This window comes from Dreissena polymorpha, chromosome 12, assembly GCF_020536995.1.
Source record: "Dreissena polymorpha isolate Duluth1 chromosome 12, UMN_Dpol_1.0, whole genome shotgun sequence".
NCBI classification, from domain to species: domain Eukaryota; kingdom Metazoa; phylum Mollusca; class Bivalvia; order Myida; family Dreissenidae; genus Dreissena; species Dreissena polymorpha.
In genome coordinates this window covers 55,511,922-55,539,825 of record NC_068366.1, presented here as the reverse complement: position 1 = coordinate 55,539,825, position 27,904 = coordinate 55,511,922, and the positions used below count along the sequence as shown (strand labels likewise).

The following is a 27,904-nucleotide window of genomic DNA, read 5'->3' as shown; positions in this document are numbered from 1 at the left end:
GTGCATGTTTTTTTAATGTGTTGTACTAAATGGCCATGTATAGTTTCCATAACATAGTCGTAATAAATAATTACATGTATTAGTTTAGGCTCTTGAGATGCATATAGCAACTTCAGATATGGGCATGTTGATGAGTGTTTTATGTGCTCGTGCAGAGGATTATCGGATTCAGTGAAATCCTTGAGTCCTATTCCACAACAGAAGCATCGCACAAGGTCGCCCGGACCTAGCAAAATAATAATTAGTACAAATGATAATTACATATATGATTAGTTTAGCGCTCGTTTAAACATACAATACATATTCTATTAAGTACACTATTTAAGTGAATGCTTTAAAACTGTAATAAAGATCTTAATAACAATTAATCCCGATCGATCCTATCAGTTCCTTTATTCATTGTTGCATATATGCTTTTCTAAACGTAAACTGTGAACCAATGTTAGCTTACCTTTGAAGAAAAAGCCAGCGTTTACACATTCGTCGTTGCTAGGTTTTCTATACGGCCATGCCCAAAATGTCTTGAGTCTGTCAGACGGAGAACTATATTGCGGGTAACAAGGTGACAATTCTTCCAACCTAGGCATGTCTTTTCATTTGATTTAGAAACAGCAAAATCGTGACCGCTGTAAAATAAAAAATAAAACAATAACAAGAGAGCCATGATGGGCGAAAGTCCTCACCTATGTTTGATGTACACTAATTGTCGACGACCTGATCCAGTGACCAAGTTTTTTACCCCAATTGTCCCAGACTCGATCTTGATATTGATATTGTCAAAATAATCATTTTGACCGTTACGATCGAATGATAAACGTAGCTGTTATAGTGGTAACAATGTTTTTGACATCTTGAACGAGAGTAGTACACTTCATGAACCGAATTCAAACGTGCCAAAGATCTGCTGACCTAGTTTTTGACAACGCTTGTCATGCTTTAAGATGCACAATATGATCAAGTGTCATAAAATTGTGTCACAACTGTGCCTCCTAAGTGGTTTCGAGCTTTTTCAAAGTTTAACTTGGACACACTTATCCCAGATTTGAGAAAAACATTCTGACACGGTAACACCAAGATTGAATGAATAATACGGCATCTCTAAAGGTGCAACGAGCAAACAAATCTACTACACAACGCCCGTGACGGTGGACGCTAAACATAGACTTATCACGTGCAGCTCATCTTGAGGACGTCTTGCCCAGGTGAGCTTAAATACGCCTGACGCAAATTAGCGAAATTACGATGCATAAACACAATCGAACTATGTATCTGATCGCAAACATTAAAGGGCATAATGGGTTTAATACATTTGCACGGATTACATCGCTATCTGACAAATTTAATTTAATGGAGTTTACATTTTAAACAACAACATCCAAATAGCTTTGCCAAACGTAGTCTGGATTTCCTGCCCCTGACACTAGGTGGATGGGTAAGACGACAAAAATACGTGTCTACAACAACCTGTCATTTAGTCTGGTAGCTTATGTTAATAAACGTGTGTATGAAATAAAAGTAAATTAATCAAACCGAATATATTTTAGTACATTTCTTTTATTTTAATTTAATTACATGTGCAACTGTAACATGAATTGACAGATGTAACACGCTTCATCTAGCAAATAAATAAGATTTACTTGTTTAGATGCATTATTTTTGTATTGAAACTATTTTAATGTTTTTACGCACTAATGTCAAAATTTTTATTACATTACATGGTAATCAAATAAGCGTTAGCCCGTAAATTAGGTAGAACCTATTATTACATTATGGATATTTATTTGTATATGAACGCCTGCTTTGTCAAAATAACATAAGGTAAATAAGGCAAGCCTTCAAGTCCGAGATTATTGAGGTTTGTGAAAGGCTTACTACCTGACTACGAGCAGGAATTTTATGTCGGAGTTTAACCATTTTCATTGCATTTTTACTATAGTCTCTCATTTTATCATATTCAAGGACTTAAAAGTGAACACTATGCGTGTAATTTGAATTGGTCCAAAAGTTTAAATCAGAACAACCGTTTAACGCGTAAAACATGAATTCGAGTAAAATGTGATGTTTTAAGAAAGTTCAGCCACTTTATGACTCGATAATTAAGTATAATGTAACCTTCAAAGAAGCAGGGGAGACAACCAGACGGAATGTTTGGTTTCGAATTCGAAAGTGGCTTCCTAAATTTAATTAATGAGAAATAAAGGCTGATTAAGAAATCTGACCGACTTTACGCAATATCTTATGTTGATAGGTTTAAAATATGTATTTAATTAATTTCATTCAATGTGTGTGTCGTGTGTAATGTGGAGATGCTGATAATCATTATATTTCGCTTGTAGACCTACGTTGCATTTGCAAATACGGCCGATGTCAGTGAATCTTGACCATTTAATGTGTGATTATGTTTACTGACTGCTGACCGCTGCAATATGACTGACATATGTCGAACAACATGCAAACAAATAACATAAATTCATTTACCTTCATTTGTATAACATCCGTAAATCAGTCAATTGAAGACGCATACAAGCGGGTAACACTTTTTGACTTTTAGCAAAATGTGGTTTCGTTTGTTTACGGTATCGAATTACCGTTGAAACACTGCAAAGATTTATATTTGTGTCGAATAATCATTAAATCACTATACATATAAATGTTTGTTAATCTATCGATAAATCACTCATGGATAATTGTGTGATTGTGTGTATGATTATGGGTGTTTACACTAACTTAATTTGGGATACCAATTTCACGGATTTGGGTTCCAAATTATCTAAATATACATTTTTGGAATTTCCAAACATATGACTTTGCAAAATACTATTTTTCAAACGATCTTGAATACAGGATATACCACGATGCCTTGTTTTTTTTAAAACTATATTTTACCCAAACGAGTGCATGAATAGTGGCTATGATTATGATAGCGCCTCATGTATAAAATGTAAAAGATTTTATTATAAAGAGACATTATATCAATCCAATGAATTAGGTTTGTTGATTTTTTCCATAGGACACTACTTTATTTCATTCAAAGTTTCATAAACTTACCATCGAGTATTAAAAATATATGATATCAATTATTTTTTATTATGTAATAATGAAATTGCTGAGATACCACAGTGAGAATATATCATATTATCGTCCACCAAACTTTTATTTATATTTAAAGATTTTCACCACACAGGTTAAACCCTCTACAGAATGATCGAACTTGGGCATCACGTGAATACTAAGCAATGCGTTGTTTAAAGCTCACGAGCCTATAGTTTAGTCTAGAATTATAAATAATGATTTTATGTGTAACTAAACCTTAACCTCGATGCATTGAATTTTAAATTTAATGTTAATGTAAGGCATTATATCAATCTACAACTGGATTACGATTTAATTAATAAATAATATAACTGTTTAAGGCTAAACAACTGTCCAACTTTCTTATGCATGATATAGGTTAATGAGTCATTTTGTGGTTAAGCAATATATTTCTATATCTTTAATGATTTATAAGTACAAATAAGTGTTACGTGATATGTTATGAAATAAAGTTAAGTATAAAGTCCACTACTCAAGGTAAAGTGCACTGAATTATGTTTACACACTGCGTTGCGTCACGGGACTTACATGATTTGAATTCCAGTCAGTCATACAACACAAATAGTTTATTGTAAATTACAAAAATTATGGTTCTGTAGAAACTATTATTTATATTTCGTTCTTACGACTTATTTGTAAATGATGATAATTTATCTTATATATTGTATATCATGCAACTTTCTGTTTAATGCATACCTACATGTGTATTAAATGTCGATTTGTATTACAGGGGTACTCGTATCAATTCCTAAAGATAACATAATATACAATACGTCTTACGCTATCACAACATTATAGACAATTTAGTTGTAAATTGTGGCTGAATGGGCATCGTGCCTGTAACCCTTAGTACTAACAAAGAATCCGCTTAGGCGTAGAAATCTATGGTGCCTTTAAATAGACAACTACTTTTACCGTAAACAACCAGTTAATGGGACTTATGGGGTGTTGTAAATAGCCAAGGCCAGACGTGATGCAATGATGCTATTTAAATAGCCAGCTTCACCGCATCGACTGCGTGATTTATTAAGATATCATGCGAAGTTGTTTTTGTATTGATATGAATGTATAAATAGCAGGCGTAGTAGATATGGTGTCCACATTGCAAGCGGGAGGTCAAGGGTTCGATTCCCACTGTGGGATCGTTCTTTAGATCTCCCCCAGCGACGCCAAGTACTGGTTATAGTCCCATTTAACGAACTCGAGAGCGTTTCAAATAAGCATTTGACTTTCTATGCAATGGAGCTAAAATAAATAGGTTTTAACTAAACTTTACATTGAATAAAAGTACATTCTTTATTCAAGATCAAACACCAGTGACTATCAGTGAAGTGATGTACGTCTTGCGATTTCCATAAAATCCTCTTTGGCTCGCTTTTGGACTTGATAATTATCTCGTCTATGAAAGAGTCCGTATTTTCGAATTCATTATGTGACATGAGACTTTCACATACATTGACACAATCACATGCAAATATATTAAAACAGCAAAATAAAATCCCTTGATTGTATTTTGAAACATAAACTATACCTTGAAACATGTCAAGGTTTGGCATGCTTATAGTTCCATGTTAGTTGTGGTTTCGATATAATGTGTTAAATTTAAAAATTGACAGCTTAGCAACATGCATGAAGCATAAAGCGGTTTGTAAATACATCATGCACTATGCGGTTAACAAATTGCGATTTAAAAATAACAACGTAAATGTACATTACTTAAAACACGAACTGACAATGTTGTTTGACATCTAAGTTAAACGAATATGAATTACAATATTAAATAAATTGAATCAGAACAACAATTTTTAACCTTGCACTGCTACATAGAAAACGAACATCAGTAGGAAGTGTGTTGAAGCAAATTAATAATGTATAAGGATGTGACTATGTTCTTTCTCACAACGAATTAATTTTAAGGAAGGCTTCACATTTCCGTTTACTTCACTCTTAACTTTATATTCAATTTGTACATTCAGTATTTCGCTTGATATCAATATAAATTGACGTGATTCGCTGTCGAAACATTATATCAACAGAGATGAATAATATACTCATGTATATTTGTAAAATACATATACATAGGGTTTTCAAAGAATTTTCTATGTTTAATTTAACTGTATTCTTATATTTTTAAACAGGCGATAAATGATGAGTAATATGATTTATGTGATTTTGCTTACGACTTTATTTCTCATCCACATATGAGTATTCAACCTATTTTTTTTATCTTTTATCGCGAATATTTATTTGGGATCCCAGTTAAAAAAAACAACTGGAAAACCAACGCCTGTGGTATTTACGATCTCCTGATTCAGAAAAGCGCACTTCATGTGACCATATTGTGCCGTGTACATGTGATAATCACATGACTACTACACTCATTTTATTCCATATAATTTTATTATTGAATTATGATTTGAAAATATTTTGTTATTTTAAATAAATTTTTAAAAAACAAATGAGGATCACCTTTAAATGAACAGATCGGAAGATATATCATAATTTAAAATGAGACAAAAGAAACCCGACTTAAAAGGAGTGGCTGTACGATTTCCTAAAGCGTTTAGGATAGATGGCGATGTGATAATACGTAATGTTTTAACATTTCTAACTTTAAAATTTACTACCAAATACGTTTATTTCAGAAATAACAATGGAAGTTGTTCATGTTACGTATTTATGGAAACGCCAGATGAAATTACACAGATGAAAGAAAAGGGACAATTTACACAATTATGGCGCGTCTCAAATATTGCCAATCACTATGAATTTGTTCTATATAAATCGACCGACGACTGCAATTGGATTGCTAGGAAAACTGCGGACAATTCACAAGTGTTTGGAAGGCTTGAAACAGAAACCCGGCAACCAGTGCATGTTATCAGCTATGAATCTATCTTCAAGGATGTGTTTGAAGGTCCGAGAGCAAATAACGCTACTACTACTTCTTTCAAAGCAACACGAAAGAACAAAAATAGCGTCGACCAAAACGTTATTTCACTGGGACAAAAACATAAGCAGAGTGTATGCGTGTGCCCTAATGAAAAGAACACGCATTCGCTAAAAGCTAATTATTCAACCGATGAGAGTGAGAGTAAACCTGTACAGGAAACAAATGTTCAACAGACCACTTTGTTAAATAGTGCACAATCTAGTGTTCAAGCGGACGTGTGCCTACCGTCAAACATAAAATGTCGATACCCATCATACAACACCCAAGGTAGCAGAATCGAGACTTATAAAACATGGCCTCACATAAAACCAACGTCAGCAGACTGTACAATGGCTGGATTCTTTTATAAAGGTCAGTATACTTATCTACGAATTGTAAAATAAAATTTCATACCGACGATTTACTTTCAAGAAAAATAAATAAATCTTACCTTGCAAAACTGTATAAGTTTGGTGTTAAATATCTGGTATCCCAATGATTAAAAAAAATGGGTTGGTTTCCCTACAAACTTTTCATAATTATTATTAGCGCGTACACGCAGTTTATCCTTATTTTACACGCATTTTACATAATTTGTCAGTTCAATGTCTAATGTCAATATTTCATCTTTATGTCTGTAATCTTTCATCATATGGCTGAAATGGAAGAGATACTTTGAATAAAATAACGAATAAAACGCCATCAATGTTTGTACATGGGTGCAACAACAATTCGTAATTTGGAATAAAGTACTGCACTAAAATAATTAATATTGATACATACACACATACAGTTTTACACTGCATATTATATCATAAAACCGCTTAAAACAGTCAGCTGTATTTTCTGTCCTACATACTTATTATATAGTTTCACGGCGACTCGGCATAACAAATATCTTTTTTTCATGGTGTTTATTTGCATGTGTTTTTTTTCATAGTTGACATGAATTGCAAAATCGCATTGATTTTAAACGTGCTATACCGTGACCTAAATATCTTTTTAAAATATATGCATGTGGAAATTGAAAAGTTTGGTTTATGTCAGGCTTTATGTGTTGTTAATAATATTTTTTTGCATTTTTTTACACATCAAAGGTTGTATAGTAACTATGACCTTAGCGAAGATTACAAAGGTCCCATGATACAATTAAACCATTTACCATTCTACATCATTCATATAAAAACTAAGTACCTTATACACCATGTATGTTCCTCTAAAAATTAGCAATAATGAAAAGGTTATTAAAATAGCTGCAATTCAATAATATTTTGTCTCTAAAGTGAACTCACTCGCAAATATTTGCGCGCTTCAACACTACAATCAATATATTTGCTCGTAAATCGCCTGGGGAACAGCTTTCAATAATTATGAACTTATATATGTTACAGAGCTTTGATATAAATGAGCATATATTATAAATCAATATGTTGTTGTTTTTTAAATTAAATATCATACCGTATTAGCTTACACGCAACTTGTTTGTTGTTATCGCCTGTTATTATTAACAGGCCCTGGAGACCTCGTGCGATGCTTCTGTTGTGGGATCGGATTCAAAGATTTCTCTGAGGTCGACATCCCTCTACATGAACATATAAAATATTCCCCAAAATGCGCTTATCTGGAACACATTTTAGGAACCGAGGAGCTAAATCACAGAATGGTAGACCTTTGTTTACATAACATTTTTGTACCAATTGAAAATAAGTGTTATTTCTTTTTATTTGACATAACATCAATACATTGAATAGCTTTATAACAAGTCCAAAACTTACTTTGTAATTGCCAAAAGGTGATTTACAAGCTATTTTCTTTTTTTGCTTATAACGCATAGTTATAATTCGGTAATATATATATATATTTATTTTAATTAGCCTATATACATATATCCATGAATATGTTTATCACATATTTTGATAGATATAATGTGTTTTCAGCATGAGTTAAAATCAACTGACCCGGAGAACATTCGCCAAAAGCAGTATGAGGAGTTCAAAACAAACAGAGATAATGAGTGTACGTAGACAATTTGATAATGTATTGGTAAGAGCAGAGTGTTTCATACAATTATTGCGCTTGATAAATATTAACTTCGATTAAAAATAATATATTTATTCACACCACTTGCGTTGGTTGTTATTGATTTTGTTTTAAATGTTGTTCAGGTGCATTCTAACTTTATACAATCACTTTTGTCTACAATTTTCTATTAGTTTGACATTAATATAAACACTCACAAATTATTGTATTCATGCTGAATTCCTCAAATTTAAAGTAACCGATAACGCAAACATGTATGTGTAGCTTGAACAAGCATTCTGAAAAACGATAATTCTATTTTCAGGTAAGACCAAACCATACCGACATCCGGAAAAGTCCACTTCGGAAATGCGTATGATAACGTTTTTAAACCCAAACTTTCGTTCGGTTATTTCGCCTAAAGAATTGGCAGATGCTGGTCTTTTCTACACAGGTATGTACACAAGTATGTAAACAGCGATTGATTTATATCAACATTTCGAACTATAAATTGTGGGTACAACACACGCAACCTCAAGCATGCATCTAGCATTTAGACTTAGATTTACTCCATAAGCACATAGATGAATTAAAACAATCGTTTATCATTCATCATATCATATCATATGTAAAACTTTGCGAATCGATCTAACAACTTCTCAACCTATAACTTTGTTTCAAAAACATGTCAAAAACATGACAACAAATTATACCGTTATTGAATTTATCAATCAAACTTATATTATTATGGATTTGTTTATACATATTTGAGATAAAAAATAAATCATAGTAATCTAATTTTTTTAGTGTAAGTATTGCTAAATGATCAAAGCGCACGTTTATGTACAGGAGAGAACGATCTCGTGCGTTGTTTCGCCTGCGATGGAGGATTCCGCAACTGGGACGTAAACGATGATCCCTGGACGGAACACTGCAGGTGGTTTCCGTCCTGCAGGTTTGCAAGAGAAGTCAAAGGGGACACTTTCATCGAGAACATTCAACAGCAAACGACTCGGTCTCGTCATGTAAGACAACATTGTAGGATAGGATTCGCTTTACAAACGTATTTTATCTACATTTATTGAAAGATAAATAAACCGCGTGTTTCTGAAGCAATAGCTTTATGTTATTATGATACCGTTTACTAGCATAGTTTACATCAAAATATAAATTAGTTTTCTGAAAAAAATGAATTAGACATACTGATAATTTACTGTTTCTTTCACACAAAAGACCGATACAAACACAGAGCCAGCAAGTAGACATAAGAATGACATTACGCTTGACAGCGACCTTGAGATGTTACGTGTCATTGTTGTCGACGAAATGGGATTCAGCGGTGACACATTCAAAACAGCGCTTAAGCGACTGAAGAAAATCGGTACCATTTATGTTTGTACCATTGCACATGATATAAAGTTGAATTTCAAAATACGTGTTTAATGTTTGTCTCAAGAAAAAAATAATAAGAGAAGTTAGATAAATAATTGTAAGTTTTTTCCATGAACTACACGAATCTTTCATGACATCATATATCTTTGAAATTGTATATTACTAGTATTCTTTTCTCAGCAACATATATAAAGAAAACCATATTATGTTGTTGTTTTTGTGTTTATTATCATTATTACTTTTATCATAATTATAATATTATTATTCATTGTCATTTCCAGGAACTGTACCGAGCATTGATGACGTCATCGCTTACATCGAAAGCATGCACATTCAAGGAACTGACGCAGATAGTGACACGTTCAGTCAAGATTTCTTTCATGGTAAGGATTTGAATGATATTTGCTTGAAATGACCAATGCAGCATAACAGTTAGCATAGGAATTTCATTATTGATATGCGTAAATAATTACATCTACTGGACTGTAAAATATGTTGTTATATTTCAGAAGACCCACTTACAGAAAACAAGCGACTTAAAAACTTACTTCTGTGCATGAGATGTGAGTCAAACGACGCCAATGTCCTGTTCCTACCATGTGCCCACCATCGGATGTGCACGGACTGCGCACGTGGAATCAAAACATGTCCGGTCTGTCAGGAGACGATACAAACAAGCGTCCAGACATTCCTATCCTAGATTGTTCTGAAATACACAGAGACATTAAAGGTTTTACTTAAATAATATAAAAGAAGAATGTCAAGTAAAAGTGTATTTATTCGACATTTCGATTTGTATGTCTCTTATTCTGGAATTCCAACGGTGCAAACCCCTGACGAATCGAAATAGAAATATCCAACTTTCAGTTTTAGTGCCAGTTTGCCTTTGACAAAAATACTGAAACAAATTTGGTTGCATATCATTAATAGAGAAATGCTTTGATACCGTACTTTTCATGTTATATTTTCCACCTGTATAATGCCTTAATTACAATATTATCTGCAAACAGGAATACAATTGTTATAATACTGCGAATAAACGTTATCTGTTACCGCTATTTAAAATAAAGGTTACAAATGCAACTGTTATATATGACTGTGTAAGCTAAATGAAGTTGTGGCGTGCCTTTGTGCCGATTAAACACTTAATGCTATGTCTGATCGCCCATAGGGTTCATCACAGTTGTATTTCTTGTGTTTTGACTTTTGTTCGGGTTGAATTTTTTATATTGTCTTTTGACTTATAGGCAGTTGGCTAATTGCTTTAAATATACGATTAACCTAAAATAAATTTAGGTAAAGTGTCGCAATTGATATAAACGTAGAAGACATATTAACTGAACAGGATTTGTATTTGTATGACGACGGGAAAATTAAAATCTGCAGTCCCACTAGTGTAAGCCCCAACGCTCACTATTTAAAGGGAATTAACAAGACGCTTATAGTTTGGACACAAACTTGTGCGTGTTTAATTTTGTTATACATATGTATTGTATTGTCATCTTCCAAACACTTACAAGATGTAACGAATGTTGGAGGGACAAGAAGCTATTCAAATGGCAATTTACATATATATACAGACACCATTTCGTATGTTATGATTTTGTTCAATGTAATGAAATTTTATACTGCATCTTATTCTGAAGACAATTACAAGAAGTTCGATACCTGAAGGGTTTCGCGGGATGTAAAGACTGGGGGATTTATTTTATTTATTAATTTGATAACCATTTCTTTTTGCGCATTTGATGATGAAAACCATAGTTATCGCAGCGATTTTAATATTCGTGTCAATAGTTCAATGTGTGCTTTTAAGACATGTTTTAAACAATTACAATGTTGTATTATATTGATTGACTGAAAATTACATCAAATGAATAATTAAATTGGTCTATTACATGTCCAATAAAACAAAAGCGTTTTCGCTTGATTTAATTGAGAACATTGAGCTTATTGAATTAATCAAGCCGAGAGCCATTATGCCGTTAGTGCCGATTATGGACGTCCTGCAAAGCTCTTGCGTGTTATCGTTTATATTACATATCATCATATTATGTTTCTTCTTTTTTAAATATACTACCTAAACAGGGAACCGCTTCAACAAGACCTCGTAAGCTCGTTAGTATGTTATAAATAGTTTACTGTTGAAACTTAAGTAATCGTCTTACTGTTTGCTTAAAAAGCAATCAATACAAACAAATATTATAAATAAAATACAAATGTTGAAAATAACCGAACAGTGTGCTGGCAATGGACTTGAAAACACATCATAGGTTGTGTATCTTTTTTAAATGACCATTTAAATATTTAAATTAAATGTTATTCTATTAATTGAAAGTAAAACGTTGACGGGTAAAACGGAATAATAAACCAACAAAAACTCAAACGTATCTTTACATTCATTATTATTAAGACAAAAAAATGTGCATTTGTTAAAAGTAAAGCAAATTCTAATTTTAATTGTGAACTTCATAAATATAATTATATATTAAAACCATTATATATTTGTTCGGTATAATCACGTTATGGTAGTCCATAAAACTGCACTGTCGCAATAATGAAGGCGGTGAATAGACAATCTGCTGGCAAGCTATATGTGATTATATTATGCGTACATATTATATTCCCCATGGTTATACTGGCATATATATTTTAAATCGATACACAGGTGTGATACACATTTATGAAATCATAGATGGTAACATCTTTAAATAATTCTGATAAAAGTCGTTAGTACAATACAAATTAATTCTTTGCGTAGAAGTAACGAACAAACGTAAAATTAAAAATAAATGCAAATGCAGAAACATGTAGTGTGGCCGTTTAAAAACAAAACTCAGTTTTTTTCAGTATAATACACATATTTGAATGTGTTATTCAATATTTTGCTACGACATAAATGCGTATGTATATGTAACGGAACGATGGACATCCCATCAGGTTTTCCGCACATGATCGTATATATACAACATACGTTCTTCATTTCAAAATGTCAATTTGATAGTGCTTGGGTTTCCACGAAACATCAATACAGCATATGATTATCATTTCGAAATGTCAATTTTAGTACACTACACACAGTACATATATGTAAAGGTCGAAGATACGCATCCGGGCTGTAAACATATAACATATCTTAAATGGTCCACAAAATATATAACAATCTTAAAACAAAAGTCCTTCATGATGTCATGTTTGAAAATAAATTCAGTTAATTTTCGCCAAACTACCAACGTGGAGGTTCAATAGATAAGGACACAATTGTTTAACTATGTGTTTTCAAACAAATTCAGTCTTGATAAATGTGCAACATCCCCTGAATCTCGGATGCACACTGTTTATAAGAAACAATGTAATCGTTCAAAGATGTTATCGGGGAGTGTACTAGTAGTAGAAGTAGTAGTAGAAGTAGACGTAGTAGTAGACGTAGTAGTAGTAGTAGTAGTAGTAGTAGTAGTAGTAGTAGTAGTAGTAGAAGTAGTAGTAGTAGTAGTAGTAGTAGTAGTAGTAGTAATAGTAGTAGTAGTAGAAGTAGTAGAAGTAGTAGTAGTAGTAGTAGTAGTAGTAGTTGTAGTAGTAGTAGTCGTAGTCGTAGTAGAATAGTAGTAGTAGTAGTAGTAGTAGTAGTGTAGTAGTAGTAGTAGTAGTAGTAGTAGTAGTAGTAGTAGTAGTAGTAGTAGTAGTAGTAGTGTAGTAGTAGTAGTAGTAGTAGTAGTAGTGTAGTAGTAGTAGTAGTAGTAGTAGTAGTAGTAGTAGTAGTAGTAGTAGTAGTAGTAGTAGTAGTAGTAGTAGAAGTTGAATCCGAATATCAATTAGATCTAACTTGCTTAATCTATAAAGATCTACGAACAACTAACTGTATTCGACCCAACTGCAAACATTGACTAACATTTAAACGCATACTGTTTTGTCAAAGTACTATAGTCATTCACAATGTTACCGGATTCATAATTGATGACACTGAACCCTGTGAGGAAAAAAGTATTAATTGCTTCTTAAATACATATTGCATTGGGCAGAAATATACTACCTATTTATAACTTGTTTTCTCTTACCGTTTGATTGTAATACATACACGTTAATATATGATGTTCATTGTAGTTTATGTCTTTTAACATGAATGCATTTGTATTGTAATGATGCACTTGGACTATATTTTATTTGCTTGTATGTTAATGGTCAAAGGCGTTTTCCGATATTTAAATTAAAACATGAACTACTGCAATGTTAAAGTTATCTTTTTTTGTAATTTGTACATTGTAATTTGTAAAGTAAATGTATTAAGATACTGAAACATGTGTAGGTATGTATTTTATCACAAAAAACAACGATTTTAAATAAAAGTACAAGTTAATCTTAAAGACATTTTTCTATTGGCATACAGCCATAAAATTATTCCTACATGGGTTCGTTGTTCGCTTCCGATATCGGAAATGGTCACGCAAATTGAAATTAACATTATTTCGAAAAGAATGACAAAACACGTTTTGCATCTTGTTCATTCTAGACAACGTAAGACAACAATCGTATGACGTTACTCAACGATACTTGTCGATGCTAAATACATGCATTAATCATGAATTGAAAACAATTGCCTTATTCAAATTTCCGTCTTACAAATAAAATGTTGCCAACTCAATCTTAATTGTATGTTTTGATTACTCGCAGCTTAATACTGCATTTCAATTATCGCTGTAAAAACGTTGAAATGGCTTGACTCGGCGGGAGTAAGTGCAAACACAATCAAGATTTAGCTTGAGGTTATTCAATACAAACTCGATTGTGCGTAGATGATAATAACACATCTAAAACAAATTAATACATACTTTACTTTATATTAAAAATGTATGAATAAACATAATAGTGCATATGCTGGAGATATGGTTATGCATATAATTAGAGTACCACGAACATAACATCGTCTATTTCGATGTAAATTACTGTATTTAAAACCGACATTTAAGTAACATGTATGTGCTCCGCTGTATATAACGGTCCATGTCACTGCATAATCACACAAACTCAAGATCAGTATATTTGCAACCAGGTAGAAAAGAAGTGCTCACGCTATAATTATAATGTTAACTAGACGCATGTAAAACATACGCCAAACGTGATCATTCTGCTTATAAAATGGTTCCCCTGAGCCTGCCTCACCTAATTGTTCATCACCTCTCATGTTACATGCTCACCATGAGGAGACGGCGTGGTTCGTGAATAACTCGTCTACAAACCTGAAAGGGCAAGGTCACACAAATAGATCTGAAGTATAATATTGGCCTTAAAACAGCCTTAACACGCGTAAAGCTTTAAGACAAATGTGGGGGAATATGTGTACTATTGACATAACATGATACAATTTAATACGATACCAAAACGCTATATTTTTTCTTCAATGGCTTCAATATTGTTACAATCTATAAACATCGAATTAGTAAATATACACACGCTGTCGATGGATCTGTATTATGTTTTTATAAAAAGTAGTGAAGTAATTTCTATCAAAGTAAACTGGTCAATGAAGTAGTCAAAGTTTGACGGTAAAATATTAATTACTTTGTATGACAATCTATGAAACGATACAGATAATAAATGTTATATTATTTAATATAGGTATAATAAAACACAAAAATATATTATCAGGAGTGAAATGTCCTTTTTTAAATTATTGACCAGTAATTAATTGTTTATACAATACGGGACCATTTATAGAACAAAACACGAAATATAAATAGGATTATGCTGAGGGAATCCTACCGGACGTGTTAATGAAACCATCCATGGCTTTGACCTGTTAAAGGCTAGTCAAACCTGACATTGTGTTCATCATACAACACAAGTATATCATATGTGCGTACGCAATATGCAAAGGCAAAACGAAGTTTTGTTTTATAGAGTTAATAACATACGTAATAAACTTTCGTATGACCAGTGTATGCGTTGTATATATATATATCGTCGAAGTCATTGGTGTGATTACGAATTGCGTTGTTAAACCCACAAATGTACGACGTACGTTGACAGATGTACATAAGTGGGTATGATGTTGTTCTTTTATACGCGCATTCAATCGGTAATTTCTATGTCTGATATTCAGCAATGTACCAATGATTGAACAATTATATTAACTCTGAAAATCTATCAAAAATAGTCGTATTATATCGAAGGCAATAACTCAAAATACACATTTACAAGTAAATGATGTTCCATATTATTAGAATACATGTATTGCACAATATCCTTTCTGATACAAACAGAAGGAGTGTACTAACACTCGATAAAACTAGCTATTTCTTGGTATGTGTCGATCAGGCGATATCAGTTTACTTAAAAGAGTACATTATAGTATGTCAGGTGTAAACGGGTTTTGGATTGGGAATGCAAATTTTGGTACACATGTATAAATTTCAGTCCTAACGAAATTAAATAAAACGTGAATTTAAGGAATTCCAAAAAAAACATGGATTTTCAGACATCACCATACTTGGGAATCTATCTGACTTAACAACATTGTGTTTGTGAGAACAACATTATTTCATGGTTTACATATGTTTTAAACTATAATTTGTGCAGTAAGGGCTTTATATATAACTTGAATAAAGTCGTCATTGTAAAAATATGTATCATAGTTCATGTTAACGTCTGATGTTTCATTTTACTTGTTAGCCAAAATGTAGTCACCTTTCCATACATATACAAAACGTGTAGATAAGTTTAAACTTTTTTTCTATTTAATGCAGATTTTTTTTAAGTTAATGCTGCAAATACATGTTTGTTTAAATAGTTTGAAAGGAGATAAATAGGTATTTAAACATATACAATTACCCCAGTTGTCAGAGCAATTATTAATACAACTCTCAAACGTAACGAAATATTAAAAGTCGAATGAGGATTTCAATATAGAAAAGCTAACAAGATTTATCCCTACGTATCTAAAAAGGGCTAAGACGGTTCATGATAACTGATTGGCCGTGGAGATTTTCGAACCCAGGGTCATGATTTGAAATATCTTTGTAAAGGACTACTATTTGACGTCACATGCCAAAGTTCACAACGGGTGTTTTATTATTTTCAGAAAATGTATCATGCTTTATAAATACTTTAAACACGTTTTAACACGCCCCCCCCCCCTCCCAGACAAGACCAACTTCAACCCCAGGGCTATATTTTGAACGGATGTAGTAGGGGATCACAATATGATGTTACATGCGACATATAAAACATAATGGTACTGTTGTTTTCAAAGCTCTTGGACTTAAAAGAGAGAAGCTTTAATGAGTGTTCAATATATATAGGATCTGGCACGAGTTGTCATATCATACCATATTTTATTAATCGAGTTCAGGACTTTTGTTAGTAAGCGAGCCTTTGGCGAGCTTACTAACGAATTTCCTGGACGAGTTTAATAAAATATGGTATGATATGACAACGAGTGTCAGATCTTTTTTATCACATGCTTTTAAATGAGAAAATTAAATAAATATTCACGCAAACATAATGATAAATCCCGAATGTTGTTTACATTTCATGACGTCATTTGACGTTGCAACGTCATTTTAGCAAAATAACAAAATGCGATTGGTCAATAAACGAAAACTAAGCCAATGAAAACGCTTAAAAATGTTGTATTACACATGTGTTATATAAAAAAAATATGTAATGGTTGTATTATATGGGAAACAGGGTATAGCATGTGATAAATAAATCTTCATTAATCATGTGTCCACTTGGACTATGTCAATTTGGAACACAGGGCGTTTTTGAACAAACCGAGTTAAATACCCCTATACAACGTTATACACCAAATATGTTAACTCTTACGTTTTACTAAATAAGACTATATTAATCATACGACCCCTGGGGCGTGGCCAGTTTTACCCAAGATGCATGCTTTGAACATATTAGTAGAGTAAAACTATGCGACGTTACACTCCAAATAGTATATACATTAAATTTGCGGTTTTAGAGAATATTTTGAAAGCATGGCCAGTTGTAACTCAAAGAGACGTCACTTGAACAAACTAAGTAGAATCTACTATGCGATGTTACGTAGCAAATATGAGTTGTTTAAGTGTATTCTTATAAATCTACTTTTATCTCTGTTGAGCTACATACGCAGCAGACCGGAACGATTTGAACAACTTTGAAAGAGGATTATTTTTGTGAAGTGTCGTTAAAATCTGGCGATCCCTAAAGTTTAAATAGACACGTTAAAATACATATGTTTTGGTGACGTTTAATAGACATTCGTTACGCCTCTATCATAAAACAGGCAAACATGCGATTTAAAGTATCTTGGGAACGTGTTCTTTTTTAATATTACTAAAAGGCATGCTTACAAAGTTATTCGCTTGTGAAAATAACGCAAGTTTAGTGATGGGTATTGAATTTTATATGTTCGTTTGATAAGATTGAAAAATGGCCCCAAAGTAATAAGGTTGAGGTTTAAAACATGTTTCATATACTACTTGTACTTATGATTTTTCTACACTATATACAACGCTTCCTCACGCTTTAATAAAATCCAAACTTGTTTCTTTGATTGAAAACACTTTTGCTAGAGAGAAGTGTTTGTATCTAGCTTTAAACACTAAAACAGCTTTTTTTACTAATCAGATATTAGATAATTACATCATTTGGACTGGTCTTGACTTTTGTGCAGCACTTACTTTTCTTTTGGATAACTTGTTTGTTGAATTTAATGGTAAAATATTTAAACAAATTATTGGCGTTCCTATGGGTACTAATTGTGCGCCACTTATAGCTGACCTTTTTTTATATTGTTATGAAAGCGAATTTATGTTAGAATTATCTAAAACTAAGCAAGTAGATTTGATTAATTGTTTTAACCTTACTAGTAGGTACATTGATGACATACTTAATTTAGATAATCCATTATTTGAACAATATATTCACAAAATCTACCCAAAAGAACTAGTCTTAAATAGATCGTGTATATCCAATACAGACGCTGCGTATTTAGACTTACATTTAACTATTAATAATAATTTGATCAAAACTAGTTTATACGACAAACGGGACGATTTTAACTTTGAAATTGTGAATTTTCCGTTTCTAGATGGCAACATCCCTACAGGACCTTCCTATGGTATTTACATTTCGCAGTTGGTACGTTATGCCAGAGCATGTTCGTGTATTAAAGATTTTAATGATCGTAATCTAATATTAACTAAAAAATTGCTAATACAAGGCTTTTTATATCATAACCTAAGAAATAAACTTGCTAGATTTTACTCTAAGTATGGTGATTTAATTTCAAAATATAATGTTTCTTTAAAATGGCATTTAAATAATGGAATCTCCCATCCATCATTTTACGGAGATGTTTTGAAGCGTGTCCGCAAATTAAAATATGTTAAACCAAATGTTCATATTAAACTTTTCAATTTAATTAACTTGTTTTTATCAAAAGTATACGATGCTTATGTACTTAAAAATACGTGCTTGATGGTTTTCGATTCACTATATCTTTCTTCCCTTAAAATTTGGAATCATTAGTAATATTATAGGCATTTTTCACTGTTGAATAAAATTGTGTCATTGTGTCGTATGAACAAATCTGCATGAAAACTACATTATAGGCATTTTTCACTGTTTAATAAAATTGTGTCATTGTGTCGTACGAACAAATCTGCATGAAAACTACATTTGGACTCAAATCGTACATCAAATCATTTCTGTCTTCAGTTGTCAAAACACCTATATACTGTTTGATTCCAATAATGTCGCTTTAATGGAATTACCATTTTTATTCATTTGCTTCTTAATATTAAATCACCTAAACTTGTTTTATTAGTAGCACAGCCCCATTAATATTTTTATTTAGTACTGCCCCTGGAATTTGTTAACGTCATTATGTCATTATGGATTTTTGTGATGTCATACGACCGACTTTCCCAGTTGTAATCTACATGCATAGGTCATTGGGTTTATAACGTTCCATTTTATTTATATTTTCTCTCTGATAGGCGTTTCTTGTTTGATTTAATTATTTTTTATTTTTTTTAAGCAGTCACATAAACAACCAAGCTATGTAATATGGAATTTTTACACCCATTATTGCTGCTTCTTCCTGTGTTTGCGCGATGATTATCTGAGATATTAACTCCATGAAACTATATTTTCAAATCTTTTTCTATAAAGAAGGAATGTAGTTGACAATTGTTAATAGTTTTATTTGATCGTTCGTCAAAAAGTTGTAACTCTGTTACTCTTGTATCTTCAATGCAATTGAGTAATTAAATAGTAATTAAATTGAATGCGTTTTAATTCCCTTTTATTATTGTTTAATTTGAGTTACAATGCTATGACGTTAAATTTTATTTACACTTAAATGTATTATGAATATTGCTGGGCCAGGTGTGAGGTTGAGCGCTCTATAACCAGGTTTAAACCCCCATTGCTTTGCATTCACCGTTCCAAGGCGGTGACTCCAGCTTTATTCATATTTTGTGTTTATGTTGGTTTGTATTGTGCTGTATTGTGCTGTTTTGTACTGTTTGGGCAATCGGTTACTTGCCTTAAATAAAGGACCAACTAATTGTTTTTAATGAAAATTCAATACTGCTCCAGCAGCTGGAGTTTCACTTCTTTATATTGTAATCCAAGTGTTTATACAAACATTGCATACGTTTATAGATGATTTGTTACTCCAAAACAATTTCAATTACAATAGGTCATTATTGTTAAAGTTTTAAGATCAAGCGGCTCATCTTTATACAGACACAGGCAGCAATAAGTATTTGTCCACACAAGCAATACTATACCGAAAACCTGTCCTTTCCATGTATTTCAGCGTACTTTCCGGATGTTAATTTAATGTTCTCGAAAGACGAATTAAACTTACAAAAATGCCTGACAGTAATTGATTAATAATTGTATACGTAACAAGATCAGAGGTTAACACAGTAAACAACAGACATCACTTTTTATTTTCTTTGTAAAAAGTGTCTTGATACTATAATTTGTTTTGGTTTCAATAAGTGTATCTGTCACAGTAATTTGCACATATTTACACTCCAAATGTCCACGTATGTTATTCTAACGTTCAAAATCCGTATGTTATTTCAAGTCGTTTTTTTCATTTACGATTAAATGAGACCTTTTGAATCTTTGGTGCCTGATCGAACTCGCAACAATTTTTGGCATTTAGGACGTTTTAACATTTGGACGCCGGATTTTTTAATTTGGGACCTTTTCAAGATGTTTGGCAAACCACTTGCGAAAAAGTTTTGAAACGCATCGATATTGGTTCGGAATCTTCAGAAAGCCTTCTGACAATGTGATTTAAGATTTACCCTTCACGATCGGTCCCTGCATGATGCAGAACGATACACAATTTCCCATGAAAATGACGAGTGGACGCTTTTAAAATTATTAATTAAAATTAAAAAAAAAATCGACTTCCCGCTGTTTAAGTTACAATAAGTTTACATGTTACAGATATGTGTCAATACATTTTTTTTATTTTCACTCTTAACTTTCAAAGTCAATATTTCTACTGTTGTGAGTTAGCGCTGTATTTCAAGACCTGATCAATACTAAAACATAGTGTAACTTACATGAACAATTCGGTTATTGAATTTCACTATAAAACTAGAAACAATGCAAGTCTTTATTTATGTACGTTTTCGAAGTACTTACCTAAAAAGATATATTTTTAGCTTGATATGTTTTTTGATGATGACAAGTGCAACGCGTGCTAAATGGAAAACATGAAACAAAACACAGAACGTATCTCTATGTTTTAACAAGACGTGAAACATACGTACAAGTTAATGAAGGCAAGCTTTTGACTCACAGAAAACAGTAACGAATAGAAGCAAATAACGTTCTTTTACTTACGTATAAGAGTAAAAAGCGAAAAAAAAAACAGGTCGATATCATAATTGAAGGCGATATTTAATAAACTTCATTAAAACACATCGTTTTTTATCGGCTAACACATACCCAAACATATCACAAACTATAAATTTAAGAATCCCCATGCAACGCTAACTACATATATATAGCAAGACATCGTTGTTACTTCAACGAGGCCTTGTATTCCAAGGTACAAGCTCATTCATTCCTGGAAACTTACGCTTTAATCACGTGTCAGTGTCTTCACTTACAAAAAAAGAAATAAAAAATGTTACAGTAATTTATTTTGGAATCCGTAAGGGATCTTGACAGGCAGAATGACTGAGATCATTGCCATTTACTTGATGTTTATAGAACAAATGTTGTTTATTGGTTATGTGCTATGTTTTGAATGAATTGTTTTATATTTGATATAATATGAATAATTGTAGGCTTATTCGTTAATTATTTGCATATAATAGTATTTATATATTTTTGTTACATATTAAAACTGCAATTACACACTTCGAGCCAATTTTTTTGTACTAGAGTTATATAATATAACTTTAAATGATTATATGATTAGAATTGTGAACATGCAAACATTGTGTGTAAGAAAATTTAGTGATTGAAAAGTGTAATTTATTCGTTATCACAATTAAACGCAATTATGTTAAATCAACCGGTCCTATCAGTTTCTTTAATCATTGTGGTATATATGCTTCTCTTACCGTAAATTGTTACAATAGGTTAGCTCACTTTGAAGAAAAAGCCAGCGTTTACACATTCGTGGTTGCTAGGTTCTCTATACGGCAATGCCCCAAATGTTTTGAGTTTGTCAGACCGAGAACTATATTGCGGGTAACGAGCTGACAATTGTTAGAAGCTAGGCATGTCTTTTCTTTTGATTTAGAAAGAGCAAAATCGTGACTGCTGTAAAAAAAACAACAACAAGAAGATAGCCACGATGGTCTAAAGAGCTCACCTGTGTTAAATGTACACATATTATCGTCGACCTGACCATGTGACCAGGTTTATGACCCTAATTGACAAAGACTCGATCATGATATTGAAATTGTCGATATAATAATTTTGACCGTGTTTTGTTAAATTGAATAATAATCTAAGCTGTTATGGTGGTGTTTCGACATTGTGAATGAGAGTTGTACCATTTATGACCCGAATTCAAACGTGCGTAGGACCTCGTGTCCGCTTGATCATCATTTGAAAAATATCATAGCTATTTTAAAGATGCACACTACTATCAAGTGTCATACAAGTGTGCAACAAATATGCCTTTTAAGTGGTAACAAGTTTTTTCCAAGTTTAACTTGGACACACTTATCTCAGATTCAAGAAAATCATTCTAGCAAGGTTACGCCAAGATTGAGTGAAAAATGCGGCCTCTCTTAAGGTGTAAGGCGCTAACAAATCGACTACGTAAAGTTCACGACGATGGACGCTTAACATAGACTGCGCCTGAAGCAAATAAGCGAGCGTACGGTGCACACATACAATCGACCTTTGTATCTGATCGCAAATATTTAAAGGGACTGTCAACCACGACGACGAAGAAAAGAAAAGTTGTAAAATACCGTATTTTTTTACAATTATAAGTTTATATTGATTAAAATATCACGACTGGTATATTACATTACTTGAAAAAAACTTGTTTAGTTTTCATATTTTCTGTATATTTGGTAATACATTTTACTGTGTATGTCTACCAGGTAACTATCAGTCAACTATAAATAACGACAGTAGATTGATCATCATTGACACGTGGAAAACCTAGAAATGCTAACTGTGCATGCGTAGTGAATTGTGTATATTTTATATATAAAATTATCAATCTACTTGCGTCATTTATAGTGTGTAAATCGTTATGCCACCTATTTTCGCGATGTACTTTCGATTTCACATCGCAAAATTTTATTACCGAATATACTGAAAATATGAACTTTTGTTAAGTAATGTAATATACCAGTCGTTATATTTGAATCAATATAAACTAACAATTGTAAAAAATACGGTACTTTAGAACTTTTCTTTTTTCGTCATTCGTGGTTAACAGTCCCTTAAATAGCACATTTGATTTAATACATATGCACTGGTAACTTCTCTATCCGACAAATTTAATTTAATGGAGTTTACGATTTAAGCAACGAGAGCCAAAAAGCTTTGTCAAATGAAGTCTTGATTACCCGCCCTGACGCTACGTGTATGAGTCAGACACAGACGAATATTCGCTGCTTCAACATCATGTTATTGGGTATTTAAGCTTATGTTTATAACCGTGTGTTTGACCTAATCGTAAATTAATCCCACCGAATATAATTTAGTACATATATTTTAAGTTAATATAATGAAATGTGCAATTTGTGCAATGTTGCATGTTTTAAAACAAACAACTCTTAAAGGGGCCTTTTCACAGATTTTGGCATTTTTTTTAACTTATTCATTAAATGCTTTATATTGATAAATGTAAACATTGGATCGTAAAAGCTCCCGTAAAAAATCAAGAAAAAAATTAAAAAAAGGAAAAGAACATTGCCCGGAGCAGGTTTCGAACCAGTGACCCCTGGAGTCCTGCCAGAGTCCTGAAGTAAAAACGCTTTAACCTACTGAGCTATTCCGCCAAGTACACATTCTTGACGTATTTTATACCTCATATAAGCAATCTTCGTAGTTTCACAAAATTTAACGACAAAAACAGAACTTTCCAAATAATTCAATCGTTTCGCGTTGCAACGCTTTATAATTTTTAGGTTTTAAAATCGTCAAAAGATGCATATAATGGCTATATTAGAGCATGGTTAATGTTCAGTATTACTGTTTCCTCACAAATATCATAACTAAAACGAAAACTTACGAATCTGAAACAATTTTTTTCAATTTTGTCAATTTACCAAAGCGTGAAAAGATCCCTTTAAGGTAAGAATTCGATTGCAGTCACACAAACACATTGCGTTTGAATACACATGTTATACGCGGAACGGGCATTATAGTAAATTTATTAGTTTGTGTCAGTGTTATAGTATATACTATATTTTAATACGTTACATGTTAGTCATTGATTTGTATATACAGCATTGCAATCATTTTCTTTTTATGACAATGAATGTAGGGCAAGTTTAAAGACACGTATAACGCTTAAAAGTACACGTTTTTAACGTAATAAATCATATGATAAACTGAACATTCATAAAATGACAGTTCATAGCAGTTTAACTTGCATTTCTTTATGCTGTTCTGTTAAATTAAAATTGTGATATTTGGGACACCTTGCGTAGTAGTTACTAAATTATAAAAACATGCTTTAACAATACTGACATCAATATTTGCAAAAAGCCAAAATGTTGTAATAATTTTAATAAGAGTTGCGTATAGTAGATTTATTAAACCTTTGTTAAAATTAAACACTTTTTTAACCATGATGTGGTTAAATGTGCTTTATTATCAAGATATCAATAAGATCATAATGTGGAATCACCTGACCATGTAAGATAGTGGTTTAATACTTAATACTGAAAGCGAGTTGATTAAGACTTGTCAAATATTTATTAATTTATATAACATGTGTAAACCGTCTAATATGACTTCGAGTAATTGTGATGATTGTTTTTAGAGAGTTGAGCCACTATAATACTCGATTGTTAAGTATAATGTAACCTACAGCAGGGGAGACAACCAGAAGGCATATTAGTTGTTGTAGTTTCGAAATCGAAAGTGGCTTCCTAAATTAAATTAATGAAAAATAAGGGCGGTTAAAGAAATTTTACCGACTTTAAGCAATATCTTTTGTTAATAGCTTTAAAAAAACGTATTTAAATAATTTAATTTAATGTGTGTGCCGCATGTAATGTGGAGCTGCTGATAATCATTATATCTCGTTTTTAGACCTACGTTGCACTTGCAAGTTGCAAATACGACCGACGTCAGAAAATCTTGACCAGTAAAAGTGTGAGTAGGTTTACTTACTGCAATGTAACTGACATATGTCGAACAACCTGCAAACAAATAACATAGATTCATTTACCTTTATTGTTATAACTTCCGTTAATTAGTCTGTTGAAGACGCATACAAGCGGGTAACACTTCATCTTTTATTTAAATGTGGTTTCGTTCATAAACGGTATCGAAATATCGTTGAAACACTGCACAGATTAATGTTTTAGTCGAATAATGATTACATCACTATACATATAAATGTTTGTCAATCTATCGATAAATCACGCACGGATAATCGTTTGATTATGGGTGTTGATACTATTTAAATCGGGATACCAAATTATCTAAATATAAACATCACGTCAATACTAAGCAATGTGTTATTTAAAGCTCACCGAACCTATAGTTTAGTCTGGAATTAGTAATAATAGTTGTATACGTAGCTAAACCTGAACATCGTTGCGTTGAATTTTAAATGTAATGTCAATATAAGAAAATATCAACCTACAACTGAATTAGAATTACAATTTAATTAATACATGATATAACTGTTTAAGGCTAAACACCTGTCCAACTTTCTGATGCGTGATATAGGTTAATAAGCCATTTGGTTGTTAAGCAATATTTCTATATCTATAGTGATTTATAAGTACAAATATTAAGTGTTCATTGATATGTTATGAAATAAAGTTAAGTATTAAGTCCATTACTCAAGGTCAAGTGCACCGAATTGTATTTACACACTGGGTTGCGTCACGGGACTTTCATGGTTAAAATTCCAGTCAATCGTACAACACGAATAGTGTATTGTTAATTATAAAAATTATGATTCTGTACAATAATTTTATTTATTTAAAAAGGCCATAAGGTCATTACGATTTATTTGTAAATGGTTATCATATATCTTATAATCTTTTATATTGTTACACACAGCATGCGAATTTCTTTTTTAATGCATACATTCATGTGTATAAAATGTTGCTTTTTACTGCAGGGATACTCTTATCAATTAGTTAAAAAAAAACATTATATAAAAAACGTCGCACACGATCACGTTTAAAGTCAAAATATTTGTTTAACGTTTTTCTCAAGAAAAATCACAAGATAGGTTAGATAAACTGCTGTAAGTCTTTTCCAGAAACTATACGGAGCTTTTATGACATCATATATCTTTGAAATTGTATATAAAATAGTATTTGTTTACTTTGTCCTCAGCAACACATCAACACGAACACCATATGTTGTTGTTTTGTGTTTATTATTAAAATAATTATTATAATGATTATTCATTGTAATTTCCAGGAACTATACCAATCATTAATGACGTCATCGCTTCAATCGAAATCATGAAAATTCAAGGTACTGACGCAGATAGTGACCAGATCAGTCAAGATTGCTTTCATGTTAACGGTTTTGATTGTATTTGAAATGATTAATGCACCAAGTGACCATTACAGTTAGCATAGGAAATTCATAATTGAGCTGCGTAAATAATTACATCTATTTGACTGCAAAATCTGTAGTAATATTTCAGAAGACCCAATTACAGAAAACCAGCGACTGAAGAGCTTACTTCTGTGCATGAGATGCAAGTCCAACGACGCCAATGTCCTGTTCCTACCATGCGCCCACCATCGGATGTGCACGGACTGTGCACGTGGAATCGCAAAATGTCCTGTCTGCCAGCAGACTATACAAACAAGCGTCCAGACATTCCTAACGTAGATTGTTCTGAAATACACCAAGACATTAAGGTCCCTTGCAAACTATCTAAAACTTAACAGACTGGTTTCACAACAAATTTTCTCAAATAATTCAACCAAAATTCCTTTCGAGACAGGCGTTAACTGTTTAATAAATGTTATTTCAGTTTCTGCATAACACGTAAATGTACAACTGATTGATGCATACAATGTAAGTACATCTAATGAAAAATGCAAACGCAATATTATATATATATAACAATCCTCAGTATCGATAAAAACATAGTAACGCGTGTCTGGTTATGATCTTATCATGAAAAGAGATGTACTTTTATATCAAATCATAATTTAAGTGCGACATTGTATTAATACATGTTCTTTCAATTACGTTCATGTTGTGCGTGTGATTGCTTTGATTGTAAAATGAAAACAATTTAATATGTTGTGTTCCTTTATGTTATAGCACACAATCATATAACATGTTTTATAAAATAAACGTATAATGCTTTTGTGTTTGAAGTGCATAAATATTTTAAAAGCTGATGTATAGAAAGAAAATGATGAAAACACATTGCGTTGTAAGGGATGATGGACATGATACTTCACGATTAGTATCCGTCTCCGCATGCACATATGCTGGGTAGACTATTGTTTTATAATTACGCTAAGGTACATGAAGGTAGCTTAAGGTTTCACTTTACAAAATGGTATTTTCCGGCAAGGAATCAAAATATTTTTGAATTCTAGTAAACGAAAACATTTCAATATTGATGTTAGTCGGCAAAGATGTCAAGTCTGTTGTCGAAAATGGAAGTCGTATTTAGAGAGTTTGCCCATTATAATATACATGTACCATGGCTCCGCGTCAACTCCGTGTACTGGTTATGAGTGACACGTATATTCTCATCCTTGGAGAGTATCTGTATCTTAAAACAATTAATGATAAAACGAA

General features: G+C 32.2%; 1 protein-coding gene and 1 long non-coding RNA gene across 8 annotated transcripts; one reads left to right on the top strand and one right to left on the bottom strand.

Annotated features, from left to right (window-relative positions):
• Positions 1-80: 80 nt before the first annotated feature.
• Positions 81-7,614, bottom strand: LOC127853302 (uncharacterized). 2 transcript variants are annotated; one of them, XR_008036557.1, is made up of 4 exons: positions 7,497-7,614; positions 6,477-6,681; positions 452-626; positions 81-226 (listed from the first exon to the last, which is right to left on the bottom strand). It is a non-coding gene; the product is annotated as an uncharacterized LOC127853302 (long non-coding RNA). The 2 variants fall into 2 exon arrangements; XR_008036556.1 differs by lacking the exons at positions 6,477-6,681; positions 7,497-7,614 and adding an exon at positions 2,479-2,933.
• On the top strand, positions 2,136-27,461 carry LOC127853301 (baculoviral IAP repeat-containing protein 7-B-like). 6 transcript variants are annotated; one of them, XM_052387711.1, is made up of 9 exons: positions 2,136-2,248; positions 5,739-6,397; positions 7,537-7,688; positions 7,963-8,041; positions 8,370-8,498; positions 8,894-9,069; positions 9,278-9,425; positions 9,718-9,819; positions 9,946-10,590. In XM_052387711.1, exons 2-9 carry the CDS (start codon positions 5,773-5,775, stop codon positions 10,134-10,136), a joined length of 1,602 nt encoding a protein of 533 aa, XP_052243671.1. In that variant the 5' UTR covers positions 2,136-2,248; positions 5,739-5,772; the 3' UTR covers positions 10,137-10,590. The 6 variants fall into 6 exon arrangements, 5 of the variants coding, with proteins under 5 accessions (XP_052243671.1, XP_052243670.1, XP_052243669.1 ...); XM_052387710.1 differs by lacking the exon at positions 2,136-2,248 and adding an exon at positions 2,307-2,530; XM_052387709.1 differs by lacking the exon at positions 2,136-2,248 and having other exon boundaries at positions 5,410-6,397; positions 9,949-10,590.
• The last annotated feature ends 443 nt before the right edge of the window (positions 27,462-27,904 follow it).

What these genes read in the sequence shown, in the direction of transcription:
- LOC127853301 (XM_052387708.1), top strand. Translation starts at nt 5,602, where the DNA reads ATGAGACAAAAGAAACCCGACTTAAAAGGAGTGGCTGTACGATTTCCT. An exon ending in GGCTGGATTCTTTTATAAAG is followed by an intron (nt 6,398 to 7,536) that starts GTCAGTATACTT and finishes TATTATTAACAG; the next exon opens with GCCCTGGAGACCTCGTGCGA. An exon ending in TGCTGGTCTTTTCTACACAG is followed by an intron (nt 8,499 to 8,893) that starts GTATGTACACAA and finishes GTTTATGTACAG; the next exon opens with GAGAGAACGATCTCGTGCGT.